The following is a 17,103-nucleotide window of genomic DNA, read 5'->3' on the forward strand; positions in this document are numbered from 1 at the left end:
TTAATCAACTTCATTTCATTTCACTTTATATTATATATATCATTTTTCATACATACATTTTTTTCATTACATACATAAAAAAGTTATAGTGCACTATTCATCAAAATTAAAATAAGACTTGACCTAAAGGTCTTAGTTACCAGGTCATAAAATCCCTTTAAAAAAGTCAAATACATACATTGATGAAATTTTAAATTCATTTTATGAAAGGATTATTTTAAATTAACATAATTCAGAGTAGGTAGCAAATTAAACATTAACATCATACCATTACATAACCTATGGATTATTTGCACTAATTTGCAGATGAAACAACGTGTACTGTAATTTGATAAACTACCTACCTTCAATTGTTGACCATGTCAAATTGACCAATGAAAAATAAACTATAAGCGATATGGAGCAAATTCAACTTAATCTTGGAGATACTACAACCGACAATTTGTATCCAGCCCTATTTCAGTGTTTTACAATTATCATTTGCGGGTAAGTTCACAAGTGGACCGTAAACAAATGAAAGTTGAAAAGGTTAAATCAGGATATTGATTTAAAACATTAGTACTCAACTCTCCTTACAATATAAAAATAAAAGGCAATTATATTGTCCTTGACCGTGTCGAAAATATACAAGCTTATTCTTTATACAGAATAAATAAATATTTAACCATTCTATAAACAGTACCTATACATCTATTTGCTAATCCTGGCTAGGACTTTTTTTTGTTGTGAACATTGGGTAGGCCCATGTCCAGTAGTCGACATTTGTTGGCTGATGATGATGATTATTATGTATCCCGGCTACACTTTACAGTGGGTGTGCTTAAAATACTTCTCAACTTATTTTATTATACTTTCATACTATGTGTTTATAACCACCATTTTTACTATTAGTAAAGTGCCTTGTGAGCCCTCCCGGGTAGGTACTAACTACCTTGCCTATTTTGGTCATAAAGAAATAATGGGTTTTGGTTTGAATAGTGGGGCAGCCATTGTACTATAATAATTGACACTTAGAACTTATGAGTCAAGCTGAGTGGTAGCATTTGCGCTGTTAATGTCCAAGGGATCCACTTACCACTTAGACCAGGTGGGACTTGAGCATGTGCCCCTAAGTATGCAGAAAAAACTAATTTTTATGTTACAAATTAATACTATAATTACCTATATAAATTTAAACAAATTTAAAATGTGTCTAAAAATAATCTAGAATATTGTGATATACATATATCTTTATAATATTGTTTTTGTTACAGTTATGTTGCTGGACGTCTGAATATTGTTTCCTCTGCTGAGTCAAAGGGAATTGGCACATTTGTTGGTACATTTGCCCTGCCATCCTTAATATTCCTTTCATTAGCCAGAGTTGACTTCAGTACTGTAAATTGGACATTTCTGCTTGCCATTCTAGTGGCAAAAGGGATTGTGTTTTTTGCTGTGATTTTTATTACGTTATTAGTTTCAAAACCAACTCATCTAGGACGAGCTGGCATTTTTGCAATATTTTGTACTCAGAGTAATGATTTTGCATTGGGCTATCCCATTAGTGAGTATTTGTAAGTTAATTAAGATTAATGCAAAGCATTTGAACAATTCTTATTAAATAACACATGGTGTAAATTTTCAGTAAGTGCTCTATATGCCCAAACCCACCCTGAATATGCCCTTTACCTATACCTGATGGCACCAATATCTCTGGCAATATTGAACCCTATTGCCTTTATTTTAATGGAGATTGATAAACAAAAAGGACAAAACCAGCAAGCTGACTCTCAAGCAAAGGGATTGCAAAGCTTGAAATTGTTGAAACAAATTCTCAAAGGGATTGTGTTTAATCCTGTGCTTTTAATGACTATTTTGGGGATGATTGGCAATGTCGCTTTTAAACATAAAATATCTATTTACATTGAAGGCTTGTTGGAGGTAAGATGCTGATAATGAAAAAAATATCTTTGAAAACATTAACTCCTTTTCAGTTCCATATCACTACTTTGTGACTGCAGAAAGTTAAGATGATCTTGTTAGATGCACATAATGCTTAAACATACTATAATTTCCTTGAAATTTAAATGATTGAAAATTATTTACTCTATTTTTACTATACTATATTCATTACTTTGTTTAGGTATTTGGTCAATCTTTCTCAGCAACTGCCTTGTTCCTTCTTGGCTTGCGTATGGTGGGACAAATACACAAATTAAAAGGGCCTGCCCTTGTGCTGCCCTGTGTATTGATTATGGTCAAATTGTAAGTAAGAAAATATAAGCGTGTAATATGAAAAAAATATATATATAAATTTCTGCTAACACTGCAAATGCAAAGACTTAGAATGCATTTGAAATATAATACACATTCAAACTTGAACACCACATCTAGGTGTTCAAGTTTTAATGTCTACTAGTCATCTAGAAGAATGAAAATATAGCATCAGTTGGATATATAGCTTTACTATCCCTTCTACTGTTATAAAAAAGTTATAACTATGTAAATGTTTCAGAATTATTCTGCCAGTGGTCATGAGGGAATGTGTGAGCAGTCTCAATGCAGGAACGAATGAATCTGAGACAATTTCTTTGTCTACATATGCATTCCTGTATGGAACGATACCAACAGCACCAGCTGTGTTTGTTTTTTCTAGTTTATATCAGTTAGAAATTGATCTGGTAAGCACCCTTTTAAACTAGTCTTTTTTAAGTGTATCACATTAGAGTCAGTGACCATTCTCTTTGTGAGTGTGGATTAGATGAGGGTACCCTGGATCACATTTTCTTCGACTGCCCCAATATCATATTCCCTCTTTATGATATCTTTCCAAATTACATTCCCCGACCTATTAATATGAATTGCTTACTAACTTTAATCTATTCTAAACATGTAAATATTCTGTGTAAATTTTTATCTGCTAATAATATTTATCTCTAAAGTAGATAGTCTAACATATATATTTGTTTGTGCTGCTCTTAAAACCACAGATTCGCTTGTGGAAAAACTGACCAAATTGATTTGTATTTAGATTTCGTAATTTTTTTCCTCTCTTAAGCACCTGCAATTTTTGTAAATACTTTGACATTGGTATAATCGATGCCTAAGGTGTTGGAGTCAAATTCTTTATAAAAAAAAAGTATATCACATTACATATACATATTATATTCATTTTTAATTACCATCAAGGGCTTTTTTTATTTTTTATTGCCCTTGTAGGCAGACCAGCATACGGCTCACCTAATGGTGAGTGGTTACCGTCGCCCATGGACTTCAGCAATGCCAGGGGCAGAGCCAAGCCGCTGCCTACCACTGCTCCTGGTATCTGTCACCCAAGAGTGGGGTTAGGTGGGTGGCGCCATTTAAGTTGTAATGTCTATGGACTCCGGTAACCACTTAACACCAGGTGGGCCGTAAGTTCGTCCACCATTTAAGCAATAAAAAAAAAACTTTCTGAAACTAGTGTTGCAGCAGTTATTTTAATGGCTCACGGCAGACACGAGGATGAAATCCAGCAAAAAGTAGTTTTCTCTTAGATTTTCCTCGGTCTTAGCAGCCTCAAATGCTTCTCCAATCTACTTAATTGTTATTCTGGATAGCAAAATTCTTTTTTGTTTCAGATGGCTTCCTCAATGGTTATTTGCACATTTCTGTCTGGACCCATGATGTTCCTCTCAGCTGAACTCATATCAATAAACAAGGATTATGCTGCACAAATGAAAAAATTTGGTTTTGATTTATCAATAGTTGCACTTCTTTGCTGCTTGTGGGTGTTGATTGTTTTTGTTATTACAAAGAAACACAGAAGGATGCCACATAGATTAACAATATCTCTTCTTTTATCCCAGGTAGAAAATATAAAATAATATGGAATGAAAACCAAACATTTGAATTTGCAATTCTGAGTTATTTTAATCCATGCTGTTAGTAAATCTTTATAAATATATAGAAGTTTCAAATAGTGTAAATTACGAGTGTTAGGATATATTGTGATCTCCTACTTGTAGGTACCGTTCTACCTATTTCAGCAAAGAAGCTGTAATGCGAAACGGTTTTAATTGTGTGACAGTTGTTAAACATTTAATTTTTAATAGGATAAAGGACGTCACACACGACGAAGATGTTAAAATATTTTATCTTAACATACAATATCGCTCGCTATACATTTGTAGTGGCAAGTGACATGGTCACTACACAAGGGGTCACGGGTTCGAATCCCGCCAAGGGAAGATATTTGTATGATAAATATAAATGTCTTTTCCAGGGTTATGGATGTATATTAAATATGTGTATGTGTATAATAAAAATCTTATATTTATTTCCGTTATCTGGTACCTGTAACACAAGTTCTTTACGAACTTATCACGGGACCAGTTAAAAAAATATATATAAGTATTTGATAGTACATACAAAATGTATATGGCGAGCGATATTGTATGTTAAGATAAAATATTATAGTATCTTCGCCGTGTGTGACCCCCTTAAGGGTTCCTTAGCACGAATATACTAATAGTAATATTTAAAAAAAACCCTGTCATATTTTAGACTAGCGACCTGCCCTCGCTTCGCTTCGGAACTGCAATTTATTATTTATTATACATATAACCCTTCCTCTTCAATCACTCTATCTATTTTAAAAAACCCCATCAAAATCCGTTGCGTAGTTTTAAAGATTTAAGCATACATAGGGATATAGGGACAGAGAAAGTGACTTTGTTTTATACTATGTAGTGATTAGCATACACAAACAAACAAAAGTCAGATTACGTAGTTTTTATAGTTTATTTTGTAACTTATTGTGCTGAAAGGGATTGTTTCCGAAAATAGAAAAAGCAGTGTTCCCAATACAACAATAAAATCTCGATTGTAAAATTGTTTTACACTACATACTTTCACTTTTTAATCAAAAATCAGGCGACGCAAGATCAGCGGTCTCAGGTCACGAAGACAAGTCCTCCTCATTTAACTAGTTTACAAACACTGATACATGAATGTAAACTTGAGATGTAAGGTCCAACTAAGATCAGAAATCATTACATTCGTATTGAAAGTTAATTATTAATGATTTCTGTAATATTTGCGTGTATTGTTTGTAGATACTTTTGGCCGTGAGTGTAATCTGGGGAGGACCACATAATACTTCTGCACCGTCTTTGAATGCAACGATCCAACAAGCATTTCTCTCTTTTAGCATGTACTCGTGTCTGCTATGGACTTCCATGCTCTCTGTCGGCATCCTTATGTTGCAGGTATGTATAATTTGTACAGTACAATGTGCTACCAGCATTTAAGTACATTAAAAATACATAAATAAGGAAAAAATATTGAAATAGTAACTCCAAACCTTAAACTGGTTATTATTAGCCCATTCACACTTGCATAGGCATGACGCAATGAATATTGTTACGCCGGTAAGAGTAACGCCATCTATCGCCGAATAGTCGAACGAATAGCGAAAGATCTAATAGCATCTAGAGCGTTCGAGATGTACAACGCCATCTATTGTCAGATAGCGGAAACACAATACTAGACTTTTGTGAAATATTCTCGACGATTCTAGGGATTTTGTCTCGACTATAAAAGCGTTCCACAGATGGCACGCAGTTAGTAAACGGAACTACTAGAAGCGAAACAGCGAACGGGTCACCTGAAGCGAAGCGGAAAAAGTGAATTGAGAATTTTAAAGTGTTTGTTGAGTGTTTTAAGTGTCCTAAGTGTTGAATACAGTTTGAAGTTGTACTTTGGTGGAACATTTATTTATCCCGACCCCAGCGCGTAACAATATTATTGTGCTATGAGCTATATGTATACGATATGTTATTATATTATAGCGTAGTCTGAAAGCAGTTTCATCATAATCATATATACCTTGGAAAAAGAATATTTTTTGTTGTGTAATGTTTTTTAATAAATTATTTTGTTATTTTTCGAAGGGAGTTTAGCATAAGAGCCATCTGATGATCAATGGTCACCGTCGTACACCGCCAAGTCGCTTACGGCTGAGTTCAAATCTTGTTTGAAGAGTGATATTTCATAGCGTTTGAAAAAAGAAGTCTGAAGTCGTCATGGCCTAAAGGATAGACGTCCGGTGCATTCGTGTTGAGCGATGCACCGGTGTTCGAATCCCGCAGGCGGGTACCAATTTTTCTAATGAAATATGTACTTAACAAATGCTCACGATTGACTTCCCCGGTGAAGGAATAACACCTTGTAATAAAAACCAAACCCGCAAAATTATAATTAGCGTAATTACTGGTGGTACTTAGGACGTTGTAGATGTCTATGGGCTCCAGTAACCACTTAACACCAGGTGGGTTGTGAGCTCGTAGACCCATCTAAACAATAAATAAAAAACTTTTAGCATTTATTAAATTACATGGAAAAAATACTTCTGTAAACATGTAAGCATCCAAACGTCCAAGGTATCAAGGTATCAAAGTAGGCATCAATTTTACTCGATTGGTAAACTGGGGAGGATGGAATATCAAAGAATTCCTTGAACATTTGTGAAAAGTGCTCCAACTTTAAATTGCTTTAAAATAATCGTGAAGGAACATTACCTATTCGCCTAGTATTGTTTGCTTCCTTATGCTTTATCCATACTGTTGATTTATTATGTGTATGTAAGTATATTATTAGTATATTGGAATATAAATCATATAGTGATTTCATATTATGTTTAACATAATAATATTATATTTAATTTAATTTATCTATTTATTGTATGTATGTATTTTCTTTAGTAATGTATTATTAATAGAACACAATTAATAGCAACATACCTGCTATATGTTTATCTGTCCAGAATTTCGGGTAATTAAAGGGTTATCTGGAAGAAATCGCTCTTAGCGATAAGACCGCCTATTGTACAAACGTATCTGCTTGATGACGGTTTTCTAATGATAATTGTGGTTTGGTGTGCAATAAAGTATGTTCTCTCTCTTTCTCTCTCTCTATAAGCAACATCAATAAATAATTGTCAATATTTGTTTTCAGAGCCGTGGTCCGTGTTTTGTTGTGACATTGTGGCCAGTCTTGGGCTTCGTAGCTTGGGGAGCTCCCGCCGTGATGGTGACAGTCCTTCTCGCAACAAAATCTAGCACAGAGAATATTAACAGCCAAGCGACGGACGCAATAAGACTATGTTTATTAGTATTTTGCTTGACGGGTAAGTTTAAGACGAGTTCTAAATGTCGATCCCTATTAATGTAACACAAGTTCTTATTTGAAACTTTCAAGATAAGATAATAGTACAGGATCCCACGTAAGAACGACCTTCATCAATTTATAATGAGGTGAAAATTATATTTTAACAAAAAAAAATGTTTGTCGACGCGTAACAATAGGATTGCCGCAAAAAAAATTCATGGCTATGATTAATTAAAATTTTCACCTGGTAAGCAAATTGGTGAAGGTCATTCTTACTTAGAAGAAAGCATTATTGTTGTACTTTTAAAAAACTCAACAAAGCGTGCAAAAGTTCGTATCCTTGAGCTCTTAGGTTTCCTCTGCAAGCTCACGGGTAGTTGTTAGCAAATCCCTCCTTCTTAAAAAAACTCATTTATTCAATATAAAAAAATAGGCAAGTCAGATAGGATTTTTAAAGTAAATTGGCTATGGGGGTCTGTGATATCAGTTCATTTTAGAAAAGGGGTATCATGCCCAAAATAGTTTGGGAATCCCTGCTTTAAGGTATCTATACTAATATATAAATCTACAGTGGTTTTTACGGATGTTCCGTTATAACTACTGAACCGTGCATCCGATTGACTTGAAACTTGGTATCCATGTAGAAAATACATGTACTTAATGGATCGGCTAATATTTATATGAGTGTTGGACTCCCTACACCAGTTGTGGGGGGGGGGGCGTTAATGATGAGAATCTTTGTGGGGTTGAGAAATAATAATGTTAAAATGCCCAGCGAAGCGGACGGGTACAGCTAGTCTTTAATAAATTTAATATAATGAAAGCAATTACTTTTCACAGTTACAACCGGATGCCTGATTGTGTACATAAGATTGCGACGTCGAAGTGCGCTGTTCGCTTCTTTGTCCGCAGAAGCCACCACTAACTTTAGTCCTCCTGAAGAAACCAGTAGTCTTGTAGAGAATATGGAGCCTACGTCACAGGCACAGTCTGTATCTGGTGACACTAATGCAGCATTAGGTTATTCCCCCTTGATTTTATTTTTAGACAGCTTTTAAATTATGTTACTGCAATTTATAATTTATATATAAAAAAATTATATAGTGTAGTTAAGAGTAATTGTCGTAATCTGTCTGTCTGTCCCTTGCCAAATCAAGCGGTGACATGGATTACTTGAAATTAAAATTCCTTATTTTCTTTCTGTTAGCTTTTCATGATAGATAGATTAAAAAAATAGTCAGCATTATTCGTATCGTACAAAATTCTTCGTTTTCCAACAATTACTAACAAAATTACGTTCATATGTATTTATAATACATAGTTATATTGAACAGCAATAACTTAACCCTGATATTTTATACGCTAACAATTTATAAGAAATCATACTAGGTCGTCATCTAAATAAATATATATAATATAAAAAGCAAGAATCGTTTTAAATATTTTAACTGTTATTTATTCACAAAGGTTGCTACGGCACCATAACTGCGTCTCCATCGCCCAGCCGACAGCCTAACGGATGCTGTTCTAACGATCCCGACTGTGAAAATGATCTCGCCGACTCAAATGATATCGAAGATCTTGGCAGTAACATCAGGTTAGTTATGGGCGAGTTAACATTGCGTTTTCATATTAATGGTTAATACTAATAGTTTTTTACGTAATGTTTTATTGGTAAATAGTGGCGGATAATAGTGTTTGACTCTGGTAGTCACTTATCACCAGACGTCCCGTCAGATCGTTTATAGGTTTTGAAGCCGTTGTGGCTTAAAGGATAAGACGCCCGGTGTATTCGTATCCAGCGATGCACCGGTGTTCGAACCTCGCAAGCAGGTAACATTTTTTCTAATGAAATACATACTTAACAAATGTTCACGATTGCTTTCCACAGTGAAGGAATAACGTTGTATAATAAAAATCAAACCCGCAAAATTACAATTTGCGTAATTACTGGTGGTAGGACATTTTGTGAGTTCGTACGGGTAGGTACCAACACCCTGCCTATTTCTGCCGTGAAGCAGTGATGCCTTCGGGTTTAAAAGGTGAGGCAGAAGTTATAACTATACAATTGAAACAATAGATGAGTCGAAGAGCTCACAACCGGTCCACGTATAAAACAAAGCTAGAATAGCTAAGAGTTAGTCTGTGTTGCGTTGCAGAGAGTGCGCGTGCCCGTCGTGGCGGCGTGCACCGGACGGCGCGTGCCCGCACTCGCGCGACGTGCAGCGCGCGGCGGCGGCGCTGGGCCTCCTGCCGCACGAGCTCGCGCGCGCCCGCACCGCGCAACTACTCAAGCACACCGTGCTCATCATCATCTACAGTCTCTCCATGTTTATTGTGAGTAGCAGTAGTGGAGAGTAGTTGAGGCCTATAAAATCAAAGGCATCTTTTTTTTTAAGTTATACTTCTTTAGGCGCGTTATGAAAAATTGATGAGAGTGAAATTTTACGATGCGCGCGCACCGTGACACAAAATTAACAGAATGAAGTTGCCCACTAAATCGCTCTATACAATACGACCGACGTAACTTGGCGAGTCTGAATATAGCCGCAAGTGAACTTTCGCGCATGTACACTCGTAAAAAAAGTGTTATTAGCGTTCATTTTTTTGTAATATAAATGATAAAATTATTATTTAATGTAATTCACACTAAATATTATTAAGTTATTAACGTTAAATATTTATTATTCATTATTTAATATTTAAAAAAAAAAAAATTCAAAATAATGTATAACTTCTTACGCGCGTACATAAGTACACGCACCCTTTTTTTTATTGCCCTTGTAGGCAGACGAGCATACGGCCCACCTGATGGTGACTGGTTACCGTCGCCCATGGACTTCAGCAATGCCAGGGGCAGAGCCAAGCCGCTGCCTACAAAACCTAAATCCAAGTCTGTCAAATATTTAGGTAAACTACAAAAATCGGCCTAAGCACGTCATTACGGATCCTCCCGATCCATCGAAGTACTGCTCTTGCTAGGGCCGGTGTTAGCAACACTCCCGGTTTGAGAAGCTGAAATAACTTTGTTCGGGTAGCTACGATATTCTTTATTTTAAAGCAGATTTATAAAAAATGAGAATTCATATTACTAATAATCTGAATTTTAAATGACAAAACTTCGTTTATATTTGAGTACAGAGTAAAAATACAATTTTTGAACTGAATTTGCTAGAAATTTAGCTGCATTTGTTATAACATGAAAATACTAAATCGTGTCGAACTAACCATAGTTAATCTATTTTACTACGTTAAGGCCTTTAGTTGCCTTTGATTGTATAGGCCTCAGTTATCCAAATCAAACGTACGACATCAATACCAGCCAAGGGCGGATCCAAGGGGGGGGTCATGGGGGTCATGACCCTCCCCTGAGCTGGTTCCAGGACCTAGGTGGACCACATATTGAACATAATGATTTTAGGACCACGGTTATGGAATATAAATAAGCTGTCTTGTTCCAGGCGTGATAGTGCTTCTCTGGATGTCTTCAAGAGAAGATGACAATATGTACGTGTATATGTACAAGTTATTATGTGTTAAGTTTTTCAAGTGTACAATAAAGAATAAATATTTTTAAGTACAGTGCTTACGTACATTAATAAAATACCTACTTTTTACTTGTATCTATTGTTATCAAAATTAAATTATAAGTTCTTGACTTGACCATGACTATGTGACCCCCTCCTGGCACCAAAGCTGGATCCGCCCTTGATACCAGCGCCCGTTTTGAAGCAAATGCAATAATGTCGCATCTTTAATACGGATAGTTTGATTGATATGATCCGGATGCCAATCGAGCGGACACTCACAACACGCTCTCCACATGTGCTCTGACCGTCGACAACTTATTCGCAAAATATTACAAACGATTATGAACTTTATGTATTTTCACCTATCTCATCTCACGTTTATACTTTGTGATTTCGCATTGTAAAGGATACTGGTGATAGGACCTCTTTCCGCACGGGTAGGTACCACTACCCTGCCTATTTCTACCGTGAAGCAGTAATGTGTTTCGGTTTGAAGGGTGGGGCAGCCGTTGTAAGTATACTGAAACCTTAGAAGTCATATCTCAAGGTGGGTGGCGGCATTTACATTGTAGATGTCTATGGGTTCCGGTAACCGCTTAGCACCAGGTTGGCTGTGAGCTCGTACAACCATCTATGCAATAAATAAAAATATATATATCTAAAAGTGCAAAGAAAGTAAAGTACCTGCTAAGAATAAAATGTATTAATCATTTCGATGGATATGAAACGGCGGATCCTAATACTGTGGTTTTTTTTTTGTAATGGTTCTGTGCTGTTTACGACAATATTATCGAAAGACCAGCCTAAATTGCGTCTATAATTAACAACCAAGGACACATTCTATACGCGATAATATCAGTCGATATTGAATTTTCATCGTTGAGTTTCGCCCATAAATAATAAAATTAATGATAGCACGATAGTTGCTTGTGTTTTATTTTGCAACAATAATCTTAAACATATTTTTGAGCTAACAACATCTAAACTAAGTGATTGTAATGTAAAATAACATAGCTATTGGTACGCAAAAAAAACATGTGTCTTCCTTGATATTTATTCTTATTGAAGACAACGAAAACGGCGTCCCTGAAGTGTTTTTTTGATAAATTGTTAGCATTGCTCTGAAACGGTCACCGTCCCCGCCGAACAGTCGGCATCAATGCTATTTTGAGAAGGCAGCACGACACGAAAACCCTCTTGTCGTGGCCGCCGGAAATTACATAACCGATCCTGTGGACCGAATAGTGAACAGTTGACGTCGCTCTAAACACTTCTTTACGGATCCTCCTGATCCATTAACGGCGCTTTTAGGTACCTCAAGCACCGGTCACCGTCCTCGCCGAACCCATCGCAAGGCTTGGTGAGTAAATTTACCCATAGACATAGCCCCAGATTTTTTTCGCCGGATTTTCTCAGTGGGTCGCGTTTCCGATCCGGTGCACTGCACTTGCTAGGGCCAGTGTTAACAACACTCCCGGTTTGAGCCCCGTGAGCTCACCTACTAGCTCGGTGAATCTAAAATAGCCCCTCCAGGTTACCAGAATAAGTAGGAAAAAAAAATTGCTCTAAGTCATCGGTAAGGGAGTATAGAGTAAGTATACAGTCCCCACTTATCGCTAAGGATTCTTTCCAAACCTTGAAGGACACGCATGTCTATTAACGTAGACAGGAATGATCTTACTAATAACTTTTATCGTTTCTAGTATATCAAACTTCAGCTTCTTTTTATTTTTCTAGGGCATAACTTACACTACCTGGAGAATGATGTTGAAAGATGAAAGTGGTGTGTTCGTTGAAATCGAATTTCTGGACGTTGCTGCGAACTATGGACAAGGCTTGGTCCTGTTCATACTGTTTGGTGTTGATCCCGAAGAAATACTGGTCCCGACTTTAAGATATTTGAAAACTAAATGGTAAGTTATTTTATTTATGTTTGTCTAGTGGTCGAATTTCGTCTATAATGACTGATAATGATATTTTTACGGCAATGGTTAAAAAAAATTTAGAATTTTTAAATTCTTGTGTCGTCAACCCTAAAGCTAGTCAATACCTACTAAACAAAAGAAAATTACAGTTAACTGTTTAGTCTTTAGTTAGGCAGTAGTTACCTAGTCTTAATCATTAACGTATAAACTTAAATATATTTATTTATTATTCTATTAAAATGGTTTAACAACAAACAATAGTTATACCATACAGTTAAGATTTAACTACTAGAGTAAATTCGAATAATGGTGAGAAAATCCGCATGCAGCCTACAAATACATTTTATGACATAATTAATAAGTGTATTAAATTTCAATGTAATTATTTCAAAGGTACGGAGCCGATACAGTGATTCTCCCGCCTATAGAGGATTTGAGTTTTGAAACGAAGCACGTCTGTGATCAGTTTATTTCACATCACCTGGACCGCTGCAGGGACGCTATTGCAAAAGATACTAGGTATGAATCAATTTGTATTATCTCAAAAACATTTGTTTTACTTCACACATTAAGGTACATATTATGTGGAATTAATGTTAAATGTTATTTACTAGACAACTGAGGTTGATGCAGAAATATTATAATGCATTTGTTAATGAAGGAAAATATAAATATATTATATAAATATATGTATATATTAATTTCAACACATAATGGTCAGAAATAATCTTTCTCATGAGAGGAAGAAGAAAAAAACGTTGTTAAGATACATCTGATGAGGCAGCAGCGGCAGGAACGTCTCCAAGCCATTGACTGCTTACTGCTCAGAACTCTTCGCAGTCTCTGTTTATAACAGCATATATCATAGCGGAATCTCTGAGAAAAGAAGTGCATAAAAAGAATGATAGTGTAAATATATTATATTATCTCTAATGAAGACAGCAGTTTAATCTAGTAATGATGAATTCTACCTCGTCGACGGATGAGGCTATTGCATAAAAGGGATGATGGGATTACCTCAAACAATCACTCGAATTAATTGTCTCATTTAACATTGTGCGTTTCTAGATTTCACGAATCGTAGAGGTGGTGGTCAATTACAAGACCAGCAAGATCGATTTTGCCTAAAAAATAATTAAATTATTTACATTCAGATGGCGCATGAGAACGTACCGCGGGGTCTTCAGGGGCTCGTGTCTTGTGAAATGGTTAATTGACTGCGGTCTCGCCAAAGACGAATATGAAGCGGTCACGTACGGACGACATTTGGTCGACGGTCGGCTCATAGCGCACGTGAGTGACGCTCATCACTTCACAAATTCACCAATGCTCTACGCTTTCAAGTAGATTATGACGTGTGACGTCAATATTATGATTACAATCTCCAGTCACAGCTGTTTTACACGGAGATGATTATAAGTCAAACGAAAGTGATTTGTACTCACCCTTAACTGTATGATCTCGTCAAACGTATAATAGTATTCGAGGAACGAAAACGCCTCACTTCTATATTTTATTTGTAAACAAATATATTTTGTAGTATAGTGTACTAGTACTAGTGTACCAACAATATTGTTACCTGATATTTACGCCTACGATCTTCTTCGTAACCGATATAATCTACTTAAATAAATGAGCCCTAAGAACGTCGTGGAACGACATGACCTTGATTATGGAGATGGTAAAACATGATAGTTTTAAGATAAAATTTCATTGAAGTTTTGACTTGACATCGCATTAATATAGGATTTTTCTATCTTGCCAGTTAGTAGTGAGCTTAATTTTTAATTAACAGATAGTGAGACCCAATTCCAATGAATCTAGTTTAAAATTGCGGTTTTAAAATTTTTGTTTGTATATATGGGATTAAACCTAAAGTGAGCATTCCATGGGTATCCTTAAAAAATTTGAGAAAAATTAATTTTAGTTAAATGACATTGTTTGTAGTCGATATCGTCCAGTGATACAAATGGCCATTCTATCTGCTTGATTCTGTAATGAATTATTAAATAACAGCGTATATTACTCTGTCTCTGGTTTGAAAGAGATCAGTAATCACTTAATATGTAGCTATTGGACCATGAGCTGATCCGCCTATGGGAAACTTAAAAGCTTAAGCTCTCTATTATATCTCATAAATAAATGAAATTGTATTTTTAGAGTAGATAGCACAAGGCGAAATTGTCAAGTGAGCATGAAAGGAATAAATCTGGATCTAAATTGAAGGCACTTAAAGTTTGAATTAGTAAACCGACACAACAAATTAAGCCATACTTTAATATAACTGCAAAACTTGTATCATTATAGTCTGGTATTTGATAAGAAACATATTGATTTGAAAATAAACTTGGTTAAATAACATTGATTTTGAACAGGTGGTTTGCTTTTCATAAAAAATTTAATTTTTTGTGTCTTTCCTCATGGTTTTAATTTTGAGACTCATATTTCACTTGAAAATTTCATCGTGTATACTTGTAATTAATAATACTAAGTATTTAATGTCTTTATATAAAGCATAGTCAAAGGATTAATAATCGACATAAAAATTTAAAATTTGTAACCTAGCTTTAGATGACATTTATTTTGGACAACCATTTCATTACCAGTTTTTTTTTTCTTACCTAAGTTGATGGTCTTGAGTGACCATCTCAGTGTACTGGGGTGAATTTATTTTGGACAACTATTTCACTACCAGTTCAGAACCAGTTAACAACTCATAATATTATTGGCAGTAGACACTCATATCATCTTAGGCGATTTATAAGATTATGTATGTAGAACTATCTTTCCGTATATATTGTAGTAAAATATAAACTGTTAATTATGTAACAGTAAGATATATAGGATAATATTGGAAATACCCCTACTACTGTCAGAAAATTTATTGGCAGTGAAAATGAAAGTGGTAGTATCGAGTATAATTAAATCTTGCCCATTAAAGGTCGCAGCTCATTAGAGTCACCCGGCACCCACTCCCCACCGCCTCGTCGCGCGGCGTCCAAACGTGGTCGATAAGTGGTCCACGTGTGGCCGCCATGTGGTTAACGACTGGGCGTCGCTTGTTCAACGAATTTTCCAGTTATAGTCAGTTTAACTATTGGTGTCGTTCTCGTGTGAATTTTTTGTGGCCAGCATTGACAATGCGCAGTCATCGTAAGGCAAGTCGCATACTTAGGCATACTTAGGCATAGCAGCGAGTTGTCGCCGAATGGTCCACCCGCCATTAGGCCCGCGGAGTGAGTACCGGGTGGCTCTAATGAGCTGTGACTTTAACATCTGTGAAATCTTTGTAGAACTATTAAAAGTCAAGTCAGAAAAAAAGGTAGAATTGCGTGTAGAATTTAACAAATTTGAAATTAAAAAGCGCAGGCCAATCCGTCATCTTAAACGTGACGAAATCCAATTTACAATGCTAATTATTATTATCCTTTCGTAGAAAGACTTTTACCAACTGTCCGTCAAAGTTCTCAGCTAAATAATGCCACCGTAGCAGTATTGGATGCGCTCAATAATGACTTATATAGTACTATTATTATTTATTACTAATCACTAGAAACTTAAGACCAGTGCTGGTGACAAACACTTAGTTTTACCAGTACATTTTATCTACACAAGCATATTCTGACAAATATAGCAAATTTTCATACAATTCCACTAATATTCAAAAAAATCCCATGTACAGGCAAAACTGCACAAGCTTAACTTACATAATGCTTAAGTGTATACAGTACCTATACCCTGTATAGCTAGCAGAAAAGGATCAAACCGGTTTTTTTTGTAACACATTGTTATTTATTTTGCAAGGTGATTTTAATATTGTAGAAAGTGATAGTGTAAAAGTAATTTTAACTATTCTAGATTTTATTTTATTCCTTTTTGAACTGAGTGATCTCATCAAAAAGTATCATTAGTTGGTTACATATGCCTGACCCATAACTTTTTGTAATTTGGTGCATTAAAGGATTTAGACCCAGGTCAAAACACTGTGATTTTAGGTTTTTTTTCGACAAGGTTACTATGGCATAGTATCTACTTATAACGCCGAATTCTTAAGTTAAGATTGGCATTTACTTATTATTTTAAAATTATAATAAAATAATGGAATATAATCACTATGTATTATTATATAATCATGTTAAATAAATATTGTTGCAAATTATATTTTACTTTTTAATTTACTTTAACGTTTTAATGAGGTTATAATTCTTGAATTAATAGCGAATCTTAAGCAGACAATAATCAACGTCCTCCTTGAATAAAGTGGAAGTCTACATACAGTTATTATCAACTGACTCTTATGATTAGTTCCAGATGGCTCATTCCAATCTTTAGGGGTTACCAGAACCTATAGACGTCACTTGAATTTGAACCCATCTTTAGTATATTACACGCAAAATTATAATTTGCGTAATTACTGGTGGCAGGGCCTTTGTGAGTCCGCACGTGTAGGTACCACCACCCAGCCTATTTCTTCCGTAAAGCAGTAATGTATTTCGGTTTGAAGGGAGGGGCAGCTGTTG

At 35.5% G+C, this 17,103-nt stretch overlaps 1 protein-coding gene across 3 annotated transcripts; it reads left to right on the plus strand.

The window, feature by feature from the left end:
• Positions 1 to 93: 93 nt before the first annotated feature.
• LOC101746265 (lysosomal cholesterol signaling protein) lies at positions 94 to 16,742 on the plus strand. Of its 3 annotated transcripts, XM_012695056.4 has the most exons (15): positions 94 to 237; positions 307 to 486; positions 1,254 to 1,543; positions 1,625 to 1,920; positions 2,123 to 2,244; positions 2,495 to 2,660; positions 3,600 to 3,827; positions 5,076 to 5,228; positions 6,976 to 7,147; positions 7,969 to 8,148; positions 8,596 to 8,725; positions 9,288 to 9,465; positions 12,396 to 12,571; positions 12,977 to 13,102; positions 13,738 to 16,742. In XM_012695056.4, exons 2-15 carry the CDS (start codon positions 398 to 400, stop codon positions 13,928 to 13,930), a joined length of 2,499 nt encoding a protein of 832 aa, XP_012550510.1. In that variant the 5' UTR covers positions 94 to 237; positions 307 to 397; the 3' UTR covers positions 13,931 to 16,742. The 3 variants fall into 3 exon arrangements, with proteins under 3 accessions (XP_012550510.1, XP_062527186.1, XP_062527185.1); XM_062671201.1 differs by lacking the exons at positions 94 to 237; positions 307 to 486 and adding an exon at positions 511 to 528; XM_062671202.1 differs by lacking the exons at positions 12,396 to 12,571; positions 12,977 to 13,102; positions 13,738 to 16,742 and adding an exon at positions 10,590 to 10,732.
• Positions 16,743 to 17,103: the final 361 nt, after the last annotated feature.

The sequence above is a fragment of the Bombyx mori genome, chromosome 11, assembly GCF_030269925.1.
Source record: "Bombyx mori chromosome 11, ASM3026992v2".
Classification (NCBI taxonomy): domain Eukaryota; kingdom Metazoa; phylum Arthropoda; class Insecta; order Lepidoptera; family Bombycidae; genus Bombyx; species Bombyx mori.